Source organism: Raphanus sativus, chromosome 3 (genome assembly GCF_000801105.2).
Source record: "Raphanus sativus cultivar WK10039 chromosome 3, ASM80110v3, whole genome shotgun sequence".
NCBI lineage: Eukaryota > Viridiplantae > Streptophyta > Magnoliopsida > Brassicales > Brassicaceae > Raphanus > Raphanus sativus.
In genome coordinates, this window is record NC_079513.1 from 4,560,970 (window position 1) to 4,574,747 (window position 13,778).

The 13,778-nt window shown below is 32.8% G+C and overlaps 3 protein-coding genes across 3 annotated transcripts; 2 read left to right on the forward strand and 1 right to left on the reverse strand.

Annotated features, from left to right (window-relative positions):
• The first annotated feature begins 2,890 nt into the window (after window positions 1–2,890).
• On the forward strand, window positions 2,891–6,697 carry LOC108833383 (DNA mismatch repair protein MLH1). The gene is made up of 16 exons (XM_018606805.2): window positions 2,891–3,227; window positions 3,338–3,510; window positions 3,610–3,682; window positions 3,750–3,884; window positions 3,956–4,166; window positions 4,251–4,399; window positions 4,538–4,636; window positions 4,714–4,783; window positions 4,898–5,033; window positions 5,122–5,216; window positions 5,306–5,414; window positions 5,530–5,695; window positions 5,781–5,942; window positions 6,016–6,175; window positions 6,253–6,416; window positions 6,533–6,697. Exons 1-16 carry the CDS (start codon window positions 2,925–2,927, stop codon window positions 6,575–6,577), a joined length of 2,250 nt encoding a protein of 749 aa, XP_018462307.1. The 5' UTR covers window positions 2,891–2,924; the 3' UTR covers window positions 6,578–6,697.
• Window positions 6,698–6,732: 35 nt separating this feature from the next.
• Window positions 6,733–7,832, reverse strand: LOC108833382 (putative RING-H2 finger protein ATL37). Its single transcript, XM_018606804.2, has one exon. It carries the CDS (start codon window positions 7,779–7,781, stop codon window positions 6,741–6,743), a length of 1,041 nt encoding a protein of 346 aa, XP_018462306.1. The 5' UTR covers window positions 7,782–7,832; the 3' UTR covers window positions 6,733–6,740.
• A 2,916-nt stretch (window positions 7,833–10,748) lies between these two features.
• On the forward strand, window positions 10,749–11,111 carry LOC108835497 (uncharacterized). The gene has a single exon (XM_018608742.1). The coding sequence runs from the start codon at window positions 10,749–10,751 to the stop codon at window positions 11,109–11,111; it is 363 nt and encodes a 120-aa protein (XP_018464244.1).
• Window positions 11,112–13,778: the final 2,667 nt, after the last annotated feature.

Genomic DNA, 13,778 nt, shown 5'->3' on the forward strand with positions numbered 1-13,778 from the left:
ATATAGTATATGAAAATCATATAATTTACAGGTGCCTGCACTAAAAAACGGTTGAAGTATTAGAACAAAAAACATATTATTATAAAATGGATACATATTTGTAATATATTTCAAAAATAAAAAATGTATTCGAAAAATATATAATATAATTAAAATACTTTATTTGAGACCTTAATTTATTTGATATTTATTACTGAGTATTAAACACTTCATTTAATTTATTTTGTTTTTTTTAAAGGACTGATTTAATGTAAATTTAGATAATATAAATCTAATAAATTTATTTTCTTTTTATTTTACAGTTTAAAACTATTCATTTAAATTTTATGTTAATTCACCTAAAATCTTATTTTAAAATCACACATTTAAACAAATTAACCCACAATTTTTATTTACTATTGTGTTGAATTTATAAGATTAAAATTTAAAACTTTTATTTGATTTTTATTATGCTATAATGAACTGTCCAGAAATAATTAATTAAATTTCAAACACGAAAAAATATAGTAAACACCTTTGGATTCAGAAATGCAAGTTCTTGATGCTTCTAGCAATAGTTTTGTGGTAGAACTCAATTGCAGTGGTGAATACTAAAAAATAATTGATCAAGCAAAAAAGAAACATCAATCAACAAATCAAACAAAGTATTTAAGAGTGGAACACATGCAAACCATTTTTGCAAGGCTAAAACCTGATTCTTGTCCTTCTGACATGACTGCAAATTTTCTGTATGTGAGTTTTAGTTATGGGTTATTTTTTTTTTTATTTTGTCCCCAATCATATTATTTCATTCTATATACAAATTTTTCTTAAAAAAAAATAACTTTAAAAAATAAAAAGATAAAAAAATAGTAATAGTTCCAAAAGAAAAAAATTAATATTATTAACGCCGTCTACCTAAACCTTAAATCTTAAACTAAACCCTAAACCCTAAACACTAAACCCTAAACTCTTAGGTAACCCCTAAACTTTTGGATAAACCCTAAATTTTTGGATAAATCTTAAACTCAAGTCCTAAGCACTAAACCATAAACAGTATATCATAAATTTTTAGATTTATCCAAGGGCTTAGGATTTACCCAAAAGTTTATGATTTAGTGTTTAGTGTTTAAGACATGGGTTTAAGATTTATCCAAGAGTTTATGATTTATCCAAGGGTATATTATTTATCCAAGAGGTTAGGGGTTACCTAAGAGTTTAGAGTTTAGTGTTTATAGTTTAGTTTAAGATTTATGGTTTAGTGTTGACAGCGTCAGTAATATTAATTTTTTTTTCTTTTTGAATGATTACTATTTTTTATTTTTTTATAATTTTTTATTTTCAAAATTAAATGTTAAATATCTTGTTTCCTTTTTTAAAAAAAAACTATATATATATAATGAAACAATGTGATTGGTTGATGAACCAAAAAAAAAACTATTTCCAAATCGTTAACTCCAGTGTCTGTAAATCAACATATAGAGAAAACTTCCAAACTAGCTGAGATCATCTAAAATCAACACTCTTAAGAATCAAAGTACTAGTATCAGCCTCTTCCCATAATTTCACGATATCTATTTTGGATTTTGTTGATAATGGATTTTGCAGTGTTAATTCATACCAAAAATAAAATAAGTTTTCAATTGATGCAGAAGAATATGTGAAGAATCTTAGAGATCAAAATTGATAATGGAGATTATAATAAATTAGGAAAGATAGCACAAAGTAAATTAGTAGATTAAACTTTACATAAGAAAAAAACGGTTTGAAATCGTGATAACTTAATATTGACGTGAATGTGATATTTGAGAAAGTTAGAATGAAGTTGGTGAATGTTAGAGATGAAAATTTTATTTTAGTCAATTTTTTAAAAAAAGTATTTTCCATTTGTCAAATTTTATTTATTAAGTGACTTGTAATTTAGTTTATAAAGGATGTGAGTTTAGTTATGAGATTTCCACGAGAATAATTTTGTTTATGCTCCATCCCATCTTTCTAAATCGTTATCTCCAGGGTCTGTAAATCAACATATAGAGAAAACTTCTAAATTAGCTACACTGAAATCATCTAAAATCAACACTCTTAAAAAATCAAAGTACTAGTATCTACTTCTTCCAATAATTCCACTGTATCTATTTTAGATTTTGTTGATAATGGATTCATGCCATAAATAAAAGAAGTTTTTAATTGCTGCAGAAGAATATACAAAGAATCTTAGAGATCAAAATTGAAAATCGAGATGATGATAAATTAGGAAAGATACCAGAAAGTAAATTAAGAATCAAAATCTATATAAAAAGAGGATTTGAACGTGAATGTGTTATTTGAGAAAAGTCAGAATGAATTTGCTGAAAATTAGAGATGAAAATTTTATTTTAATCAATTTTCTTAATTAAAAAACATTTTCCATTTGTCAAAATTTGATTTGTTAAGTAACTTGTGATTTAGTATATAAAGGGTACTAAAAATAAACATAAAAAACAGCATTTTGATTTAATTATTTAACTTTCAAATATTAATTTCTGGCACTAGTCTATTTCTTTGAATACTTATTCGAAATTTAAGGATTTTCGGAATTTGAGTATTTTTGTATTTTTTTGTTAATTTTTTGGGTCTTAGGTGTTTTCAAGTAGCCGGAATTGGATTGGATCCGGATAATAACTAATATCGAAGCTAGCGTGCTACAAAATCTGTTCAACTACTTTTACAGGTTTGATGATTGAGTTTGGATCAAATTTGTTTGGGGGTTTTTAGTTCAGATATCATATCTGGTTCACTTACTAACTGGGGAACAAATAAAACGATGGGGTAGGCTTGATGTCTTTTAACTGGGCTAAAGGCCCAAACTTAGATAAATGGGCTTTAAACGACGTCTTTGACCCAATGTGCAGAAATTAAAGCGACACAAATTTGTATCTGCCGCGAGGTTTTTTGGCGGAGTAGAGATGTTTCCCGACGGTTCGCCTCTTACGGTGGCGATGGAGGAGGAAGAGTATACTGCCATATCCATGGATGTAGAAGAGTCTCCGTCTCCGTCAATTACACCGAGAGACCCGCCGAAGATACAACGGCTAGAAGAGTCAGTGGTGAACCGTATCGCAGCGGGCGAAGTAATCCAGCGTCCAGTTTCGGCGGTTAAGGAGCTCGTCGAGAATAGCCTCGACGCCGACTCAACCTCCATAAACGTCACTGTTAAGGACGGTGGATTGAAGCTAATTCAAGTCTCCGACGACGGTCACGGCATTAGAGTAAGATGATTCAATTTTTCTGGATGTGGAGAAAAAAATAAAAAAAATAAAATCAACTTTTGAAAAAAAAAGGAAAAATGATTCAATTTGTTGTTGTTTCTTCTTGTTAGCGTGAAGACTTACCGATTCTATGCGAGAGACATACAACGTCGAAGCTGAGCAAGTATGAAGATTTGTTCTCTCTTAGTTCGATGGGTTTTAGAGGAGAGGCACTTGCTAGTATGACTTATGTTGCTCATGTTACTGTTACCACCATTACCAAAGGCCAGATTCATGGTCACAGGTCCTGAACATTGATTTATTATTATTTAAACATATGTTTTCTTCTGCTCAATTTTGTTATTAAATTATAGAATTTGCAATTTCTCTGTTTCTGTTTCAGAGTGTCTTACAGAGATGGTGTTATGGAGCATGAACCAAAGGCTTGTGCGGCTGTCAAAGGAACGCAGATAATGGTAAAGTTATCAAATTGAGTGGGGGAGGTTTCTTTTGTTAGTAACTTTCAATGTTCTGTGTGTTTAGGTGGAGAATTTGTTTTATAATATGATTGCTAGAAGGAAGACACTTCAAAACTCTGCTGATGATTATGGAAAAATAGTTGATTTGCTGAGCCGGATGGCCATTCATCACAATAACGTTAGCTTCTCTTGTCGAAAGGTTTGTAATACTTACTAGTAACTAAACTAGTCTACCCTTTTTGGAAGCTTTAATGATTGCTTTCTCGCCAGCATGGAGCTGTCAAGGCTGATGTTCACTCTGTGGTGTCGTCTTCAAGGCTTGATTCAATCAGATCAGTCTACGGTGTGTCAGTTGCGAAGAACTTGATTAAAGTAGAAGTCTCCTCCGGTGAATCCTCCGGTTGTGCTTTTGATATGGAAGGTTTCGTATCCAATTCGAACTATGTTGCTAAGAAGACCATATTGGTGCTTTTCATTAATGGTGAGGACTTTCTTTCCTCAATAGAAATGAATATTTATATCTGCAATAGTCCATTGTTCTTATATAGTTTATTGGTTGCAACAGATAGATTGGTGGAATGTTCGGCTTTAAAAAGAGCCATTGAGATTGTTTATGCTGCAACATTACCAAAAGCATCGAAACCTTTTGTCTACATGTCGATCAATTTGCCACGTGAACATGTTGATATCAATATTCACCCAACAAAGAAAGAGGCAATTGCTTTCCTCCATTTATACTAGTTTTGAGATAGCTGCTATTTCTGTGATAAGATCGTGTATTTACTGCCTAACTTGCATTAAAACGAATTCCTTATTTATACATCAAATGATAAATGTTTTGGTCTAGCGCAGGTAAGCCTTTTAAACCAGGAAATCATGATCGAGATGATACAGTCAGAGGTTGAACTCAAACTGAGGAACACAAATGACACTAGGACGTTTCAAGAGCAGGTATGAGTGCAAAAGATCTTCAAGCAATATCTCAATTGGAGGTTAAGAACATTTATAAGTGTTCCTTCATGCTACAGAAAGTGGAGTACATTCAATCTACGTTGAAATCTTCGAGAAGTGACACTCCAGTTTCTCCGCTTCCATCTGGTACTGAATCATTTGGCTGCGTCGATTACCTTTATTGCCTAAAACCTTTCCCATTGCATACTCTTTGTCCATTTTTCACTTCATATAATAGCTTGTGCTCTTCTCTTTAATTAGGACAGAAAACACCGAAAGTTCCTGTGCATAAAATGGTGAGAACGGATTCATCAGATCCAGCTGGAAGGCTACATGCGTTTTTGCAACCCAAGCCCCATAATCTACCTGACAATGTTTCTAGTTTGAGTGCAGTGAGGTAAGACCTCACCTGATACCACATATATAGTTTCTCATTAACAAAAGTTGAGCTTCTTTACCCGAGATTTTATACTTTTTTCTTGCAGATCTTCTATAAGACAAAGAAGAAACCCAAAGGAAACTGCTGATCTTTCTAGTGTCCAGGAACTTCTTTCTGGAGTTGACAGCTGCTGCCATCCTGGTGCTTCCTCGGCATTGTTACTCTTCTGAACTTAACCTTCTTTAAAACCAATCCTGGTAACCGCTTTTATTTAATTTATATTCTGTTAGGTTTGCTGGAGACTGTACGGAATTGCACATATGTTGGAATGGCAGATGATGTTTTCGCTTTAGTTCAGTATCAAACACATCTATATCTAGCAAATGTGGTGAACCTCAGGTATTATTCTTCAGATTTAAATGATTGACGGTGGATATTATACTGTGTCAATATAGAGAGTCTACACGAAGTGTATTGAAGCTCATACCGTATACCATCTTATTGGAATTTGCAGCAAGGAGCTCATGTATCAGCAAACCCTTCGTCGTTTTGCTCATTTTAATGCAATACAGCTTAGCGATCCAGCTCCTCTGTCTGAGTTGATACTGTTGGCTCTGCAAGAGGAGGATCTAGATCCTGAAAATTACGAAAAAGATCATCTCAAAGAAAGAATTGCTGAAGTAAGTTTATCTCTCTGCATCACCTATTCCCTCTACTCAACTTGTACAAGTTCATGAGGCTGTAATGTTTCGGTTTTCTATATAGATGAATACAGAACTCCTTAAAGAACAAACGGAAATGTTAGAGGAGTATTTCAGCGTTTTCATTGATTCCGATGGGAATTTGTCACAGCTTCCTGTCATACTCGACCAGTATACACCTGACATGGATCGTGTTCCTGAGTTTTTACTATGCTTGGGAAATGATGTGAGTTCTGAATCAAAGATGTTGCTGATCCGAGGAACAGTGGGTTCTAATGTCTCCCTAACGTGCTATTTAGGTTGAATGGGAAGATGAGAGGGCTTGCTTTCAAGGAGTTTCTGCAGCTATTGGGAATTTTTACGCCATGCATCCTCCTCTTTTGCCAAACCCATCTGGGGACGGTATTCGGTTCTATACCAAGACAAGTGAGAAGAGCCCTCAGGAGAATCCAGCTTTGGGTATTTTACCTTTTTGCTTTTGGTTTTCTGCCTATGAGAAGGAAGTGGGGATCTAATTTCAGATTGAACTGTTGCAGGGGGTAACGTCGAGATGGAGTCGGTTCTTGACCAAGACCTTCTCTCAGATGCTGAAAACGCATGGGCACAACGTGAATGGTCAATCCAACACGTGCTGTTTCCGTCTATGAGATTGTTCTTGAAACCACCAGCCTCTATGGCTTCAAATGGAACTTTTGTTAAGGTTACCATTTTGTTAATCTCCAATAGAAGTTTCACATGTTTACATAAAGTCTAAAACTATGTTAGAAAATCAAATCTCACAAACACATTAATCACATTGTTTTTACTCTTTTTCAGGTAGCATCCCTTGAAAAGCTGTACAAGATCTTCGAACGGTGCTAATCGAGTTTCATTTGTGCTAACTATGTTTACAGACCCTTAGTAAAATACTAGAACCAGTTTATGGTTTAATTAAACTGTGGCACGCATGGATGATATCAACCATAATCACCAAACTTGTGACTTTGTTTTGTCCACTGAAGAAAAAAAGTTGATAGATTATTTGTTAGTCCTTCTCTGGCATGAGTCGTTCAAAGGACCGCTCACCAGAATCTTTATCCTTAGTTTGGGAAGTCTCTTGGACGTGCTTGCCAAGTGTGGACCGAACAGAAGCAGCTTGAAAAGACAAAGACATAGATATGGCCCGCCGAAGTGTTTGTCGTCCCTGAGAGAAACTGGTTCTCTCGCTCCCAACACTGCCGCTTCTGTAGCCCTGTCTCGAGCTCCTGGCTTGAGGTAAGGCCATGTGGCTTCTCCATATCGGATTGATCAAGCCAACCAATTGTCTTTGCACCTCATCGGGTAACTGCAGTGTGAATCGTTCTAGGTTCTCACCAAGTTGAACCACTGAACGTCCCGTCGAATGAGATCTAGAGACGAATATCTCTGCCATACGCCAGCTAGACAATAAGCCTGTAGATCTCGATCGAGGTGCTATATAATTTGCATCGTTGTTACATGTCAAGCTTATGTCGTTGGGGGATTCTTGAAAACTGCTTTGTGCATTTCCCGTTTCAAGATCCATACTCGGATAAGGAAAGCTCTCGCCAGGTTTCAGAGACAGATTTGCACGACAGACCGGACATGTAGACCGAGAAGAGAGCCAGACATCAATGCAGTTAGCATGGAAAGTGTGGCTACAAGGAGGCATCCAACGTAGCGTTTCTTCATCCTCAAACTCGTTTAAACAAATTGCACATTCCACCCCGCCTTTGCCTATCTTGAGCCCTTTAATCTCTGAATAAAGGAAAAACGGTAAGGACTCGATGATGTCCTTCTCGAGCCCATGCCTTTCTCTAGTGTGCAGCACTTGACGGCTTTCGGCTTCAATCTCTGCACTCTGGCATGCATAGAAGAAGCAGCAACCGATTATACTAAAGAGGAAGAAGGAAAGCAAAACGATTCCAATTACTGATTCCGCCGTGACCTTGGATTCTGGTTCTTGCTGTTGCTGGCAGGTTGCGTTAGGCAAGAACTGGAAAATGAAAAGCGACAATAAAACACATAAAACGAACCTATGTGTGAGATATCTCGTGAAGATAGTCATAATGTGAACGGCTCTTTCGCTGATCACTTGAGCTCCAAGTTTCCGTGTAGAGCGAGATGAAGAAGACGTTATACTGCACGATTATGATTCGTGGATCAATAAGTTCTCGTCGTCACGACAACAAATATAGTATGAGATATGTAGATCAATTAGATTTGTTTGGTCGCTGACTTTGAATAAGTCCCTGGGTTCACCGTAGACGTCAAACAAGTAGAGTTCACTCGTTCCATCTATATTAGCTTGTTGACTACGCATGGAAGACCATTTCGGAGAGCTTTTGGCCTTATCATACTTCAACAATTTTCTTTTTTAAAAGTTTCTAATTTTTCCTTTATCTATATACACCAGTTGATAGAAAAACTGAAATAAACAAAGTAATGTAAAACAATCCTTACGAAAGGTATACCAAATAGTTAAATCGATCGACAGAGGAAAGAAAATTGATTTCAATGAGTTGCCTTTGTTGTTACGCTATATTGGCATGTTGCACAAGGAGCAATGGCTGAAATGACCCTCGAAATGAAAATGCATCTTCGAACTTATCTCATGACCATCGGTGTTCAATGTCTCGTTCTTTAACCACTAAACCGGACAAATTCATCCGATTGAAAAAGCGGACTTTAGAAGCAAAACGCCACCCGGATCCGCAAGTTATAGCATCAAAAGATGTGGACTCTTACTGCCGGTTAAGACTTTTTTTCCCGAACACTGGGGTGTAGAAGCTCTACCACATACAATCTTCAGATAAACTTCTCCGGTTAGTTGTAAACTTCGGTATGTGTTGTCGCCGAGAACCGGGAAACGAACCGCTTTGTGCTTGTCGTTGTTTCCCTCCTCCGTTTATTCCACCGCCTTGTGAAGAGATAGATCAATGGCGGAGGAGTAGCCTTGCCTAGAGGTGTCAAGTCGATCTGGCCGGGCCTGCCCCGGTCTGGTCCGAAAATATTTTAGGACCTAGAATTCAAAGCCCGGTCCTGCTATTATAGCGCTATAATGCTTTTTAGGGTTTCAAAAAATAAATTGTCATATCACTTTTATTATTTAACATGTGAATTTTTAGGACCAGTCGGGTTCAGACTGCGGATTTCGATTCTAATTGACATGTCTAGTTGTATAACCTATAAGTTAATGATATAATATAGCCCGACCAATAATTATCTGCCAATTTTAAACCCACCCATGAAAATAATAATTCTGTTTTTAACCAATCAATTGGATTAAAACGTAAATTCGAATTGGATGGGATACGAATAAACATAAACATGTCAGATTCAGACTTCCTAATAGGCTTTCTAAATCTGCGGATTCGAATTGATAGTTTATTTTTCACATCGAGAGATAATACAAAAAAAAAAGAACTTACGATTAAAGATTGGAGGAAATCGGCAAGAGCTTCAGGTGATGATTGTTCCCATTAATATTTAGTTTTAGTTTTTGGTTTTTAGATTTTTGGTTTTAGATTTTAGTTTTTGGTTTTTAACTTTTAAGTTTTGGGTTTTCGTTTTTAGTTTTTACATTTTGGTTTTGATGTATTCTTAGTTCTTAATAAAATAATCAATACATTGTTTTGAAAAATAAAATAAAATAGCAATAAAATATTTAAAAAATTACAATTAAAATTTATGAAAATATAAGGTTGTTATATAAAAAACATTACCATGTTTTAAATTATTTTATTTTTAAAGTATTAAAAATATAAATTATAAAATATCTATAAATTAGAGAAAATTAATATTTTAAAATTTTGAGACTATTTATAAATTTTATTACAGAATATATTTTTCATTTTTTTAAACTTGAATGGATATTTTCAAATTAATATGATACGTTGTTGTTGTTTGGTGTGTGTAATAATTATTAAAATTATTCATTAATTTTATTTATAGAAATTAATAACTAACTATTTACATAAAATATTAAAGTTATCTATATTATCAAAAGTAAAGTATTTTACATTAATTTTTAAATGCTAAAAATTTATGGGTATTTTATCTTTATAAATATATTATTTATTCAATTATTAATTAATTAAATATAGTGATTTAACAAAAATAAAACAAAATTCGTTTTTATTCAAAACCCATAAAAATTGTTTTTTTTTTGGCTTTTTCACAAATTGGTTGAAATTTTGAAAAATTAGTTTTCCTAAAGTTTAAGGAATCTAATTGTTAAAAAACTTGATTGGCAAATCAAATGGTTTTTACAAACATAAAAACTAAAAGCTAAAAATTAATTGGAAAAAATGGTTTTTAGAAAAACAAAAACTACAAACAGTCATGCTCTCAATTCAATTCGACAAATGTCTTGAATTGGCATTTAGGATTTAGGGTTTTTATTGAGTTTTAATCCACTGGTTTGTATTTATTGTAACTTCAACATATATATTACCTTTATTTGTTGGATAATCCTAAATTATAAAATTGCTCCGTAATGGCTTATACAAAGGGGCTGGCACACCAAAAATATTGCCAGGGTTTATTGGTGGTGGTTGAAATTAAAGTTGTGAAGAATTATTGCCGACAAATCATTAGGGTTTGAAATTCCTTGTTTCAATTTTGGAGATTGATCTAAATCGTCTGAATAGTTTTAATTCACTGATTGGAAACCTTAATTCAGAAATTTCGATTATGATGAAAAAATGTAAACACAAAAATAAACTGAAAATAATTAAATGGGTCTCAAAATACAATACCAACTTTCATATAATTATATCTCCGTAAGGATAACGCCCTTGCATTAGTCATTTATTTCAGCCTAATTTAAGAAACAGTGTTTTGTAAACCTACATGGAGTTACATTTTGATGATATATTAATACCCCCATCAATAACACTTTGACATATTGAATAATATCTTCCTTTCTAATCCTATAAATATTAAGCTTCTTTCAACATCTAAGATCATCCTCCAATCATCTAAAAGTGTAACCAAATAAACACAAAGAAAAGTGGAAAAAGATTGATAAAAAATGGAAAGCAAAGTGTTTTTCTCAATGATCTTAGTTGCATCATCTCTTTGGGCTGCAACTTTTGTCACTCAAGGAGTCGCTCAAGTGCAAACGCCAGCAACAATTCCTGGCATTTTTCCTGGTTTACCTATTGATTTGGTAAAATGTTGGTCGTCTCTTTTTAACGTTGAAGGATGTGTGCTCCAAATCTCCAATTCGATTCTTTCTGGCAAGTTTGAAAATCTCGAAGCAGCATGTTGCAAGGCGTTCTCATCCGTAGATGCAAATTGTTGGCCTCAAATGTTTCCACTGAACCCATTTTTCCCACCTTTCCTCAAGGAAAATTGTGCTCGCATCGTTCCCAACCCACCTACACACAAGTGAAAAACTACACTTTTAGATCAGCCATTTATCATTTTACAAGTATTTTATGTTATTGTCCCGTACTCAGATAGAACAATATAATGAAATTTCTCAGTCGCTTAATTTAACAAATACTTTGGAGCTCTCTACCACAAAGATCCAAATTTTAATAAAATATGGTAACGCCTATGTTTTTCATCCCTCTTTGTATCATTTTTAACGGGTTGTTTATTTGAAAAGATTTTTTTCAAGAAAATTCAGTTTAACTAAGTGTTTCACATAATATTAAACTAGATCTTAAACCGCCCAGATTATGATATATATAAAATCTTGAAAAACAAAAGGTTAATGGGTACAATCTTTACTACTTTAGTTTATTGTGGTAAATAATATTAGAGGCTGATTCGAGCATCCACATGGATATTGGACTGGTTTTTGTTTTTATGATATATATAAATATTTCAAAACTTTAAATTAGTTGAACGAAATTATATAGCTTATTGTTTATTATTTAAACTTTGTATTTCGCAATTGTACCACCAGAAGCAACAACCTTTGAAGTGTTCAACAAATCTCCATTCACCAATTGGGAGATTTCGTTTCAGGCGAAACATCAGATTTGTTTTGCAACTTATGTGTATTTTGCCACTCTAAACACACGAAATTAACAATGATCAAAATTGTACGAACAGATAAAACATATCTTGACAATTTAGTTAGGTGATGACTTACTATTTCATCAGCAAGAACACATTCTAGAGTTTCCCCTCCAAAACTTGTGTTCGATGTCCATCAATGGAGTAGCTTCACGTGCACTCTCCAAGCATCTTTATGTGGTTTCATTTTGTGAACGTCGACATAATTTTGATTGTTTTCCATCGTTTTCTTTTTGTGAAGTCTGAATGTATGTGTAGAAAAGAAGCGTAAGAGGTGTATATATATAAGGCGAGCAAGGTTGTTTTGGAAAATGATTTTATTAAGATTAAATGCTAAGATTTCGTACGATTTAAACAATAATATATGTGAGAATATTTAGGAATAATTATGAACAATAAAGATATGACAATTTAGTAGTTATTAACTTTTATTCTAATTCTTGGGGATCAAATTTGAGATCTTGATTTAAATGAGGCGATACCCACGTCAAATCTTTCTAAAATTTATGAACAAATATATAAATTAGTTAAAAATTGCTAGATTTAAATTTATGTGAAAATATTTAGGAATAATTAATGGTAACTGAGTTGCTATTAATCTCTATTCTATTTTCGTGGAGATCAAGTGTTGGACTTTGGTTTAAATGAGAAGATCCCCACACAAAAGTTTCCAAAATTTTAGGAATAAATATGTATATACCTTTTTGATAAATAATTATGATGAATTTACAGTATTTACAAACTTAGAAAACTAACATTTAACAATTTCAGTTTTACTACTTTTGTTTGTTGTTTAAACTATGTATTTCAGCTCTGTATCGTGTTATAAAGGCGTTTGTGACCCGTAAACACGGTAGTAAGAATTTTACAAATATTTATACTTTTGTAATTTAATAATTCTTTTACTTAATAATAGTGTTTCACTCTTAAATACACATATTAACTCATGAGGTGAATCACTTATATAGTTATACTGTATTTTTTAAATTATATATCAAGAATTTTTGCGAAAGGTGTTTAAAATATACGAAAACAGAAAATATCATACAAAATATATATTTATATAAATAAATTACATTTTGTTCTTTATTTATTCAAAAATCCCTTCAACAGAAACTATAAATAATTTTATAATTTTCTTTAACAAATTAATAACAATCATACAAAACCCAAAAATAATGTTAATTGTACTTTGGGCCATAATAATCTATAATTAAAATAAAGCCCATTATTATTTTTCTTGATATACTACTATCCATTTATCCAAACAACATTATATTTTTTTTACTACTATCTATGTTTCCAAACAAAAGCTTAAAGTACTTCTACTTTAATAAGATAGATAGATTGTTTCATACAAATCATCCATGTATTCAACGGTATCCCCGCATACATCATTTGCATCAAAGTGTAGTACAGAGGAAAACTGAAAAGTATAGCCAGCTAAGACAACACATAATTAAGATTGTAATATTATTCAATGTACATGACCAAAACCTTTATCAAAACTTCTTTCACATTTTCTCACTAGTTCTAATATGAGAATAAATAAATTTTAGGGAACATAGACAAATCAAAATAGCTATATACCTTTCTGATCACAACACAACCATCTGGCTAGTTAAAAGCGATAAAAGGAACAAAAAAAACAATTAACATATAGAAAAAAATTGAATTTATTTCCAGGACCGGTCCAACCGACTTAAGTAAACTATATAAATGTAAGCCTTAAGAAATATACTTGGTTAAAAACACATATTTAAATCCTAATAATCATTTGACCTCTTTATAAAAGATTGGTTTTTCATTATATTTTCTTTTGATATTCTGTTTTGTATAATTGTGTTTGTTTTTAGGCTGCTGTTGATTTATTTTTAAAACCAATAGAAATTTTTTCTCCGTTCTTAATATATTCAACTTTACAATAGAAAGGTTTACCAAATACCTCAACAGCAACAAAATCATAGGAAACAATATAAGAGTTACACAAGGAGCAATGGCTGAAATGACCCTTGAAATGAAAATGCATCTT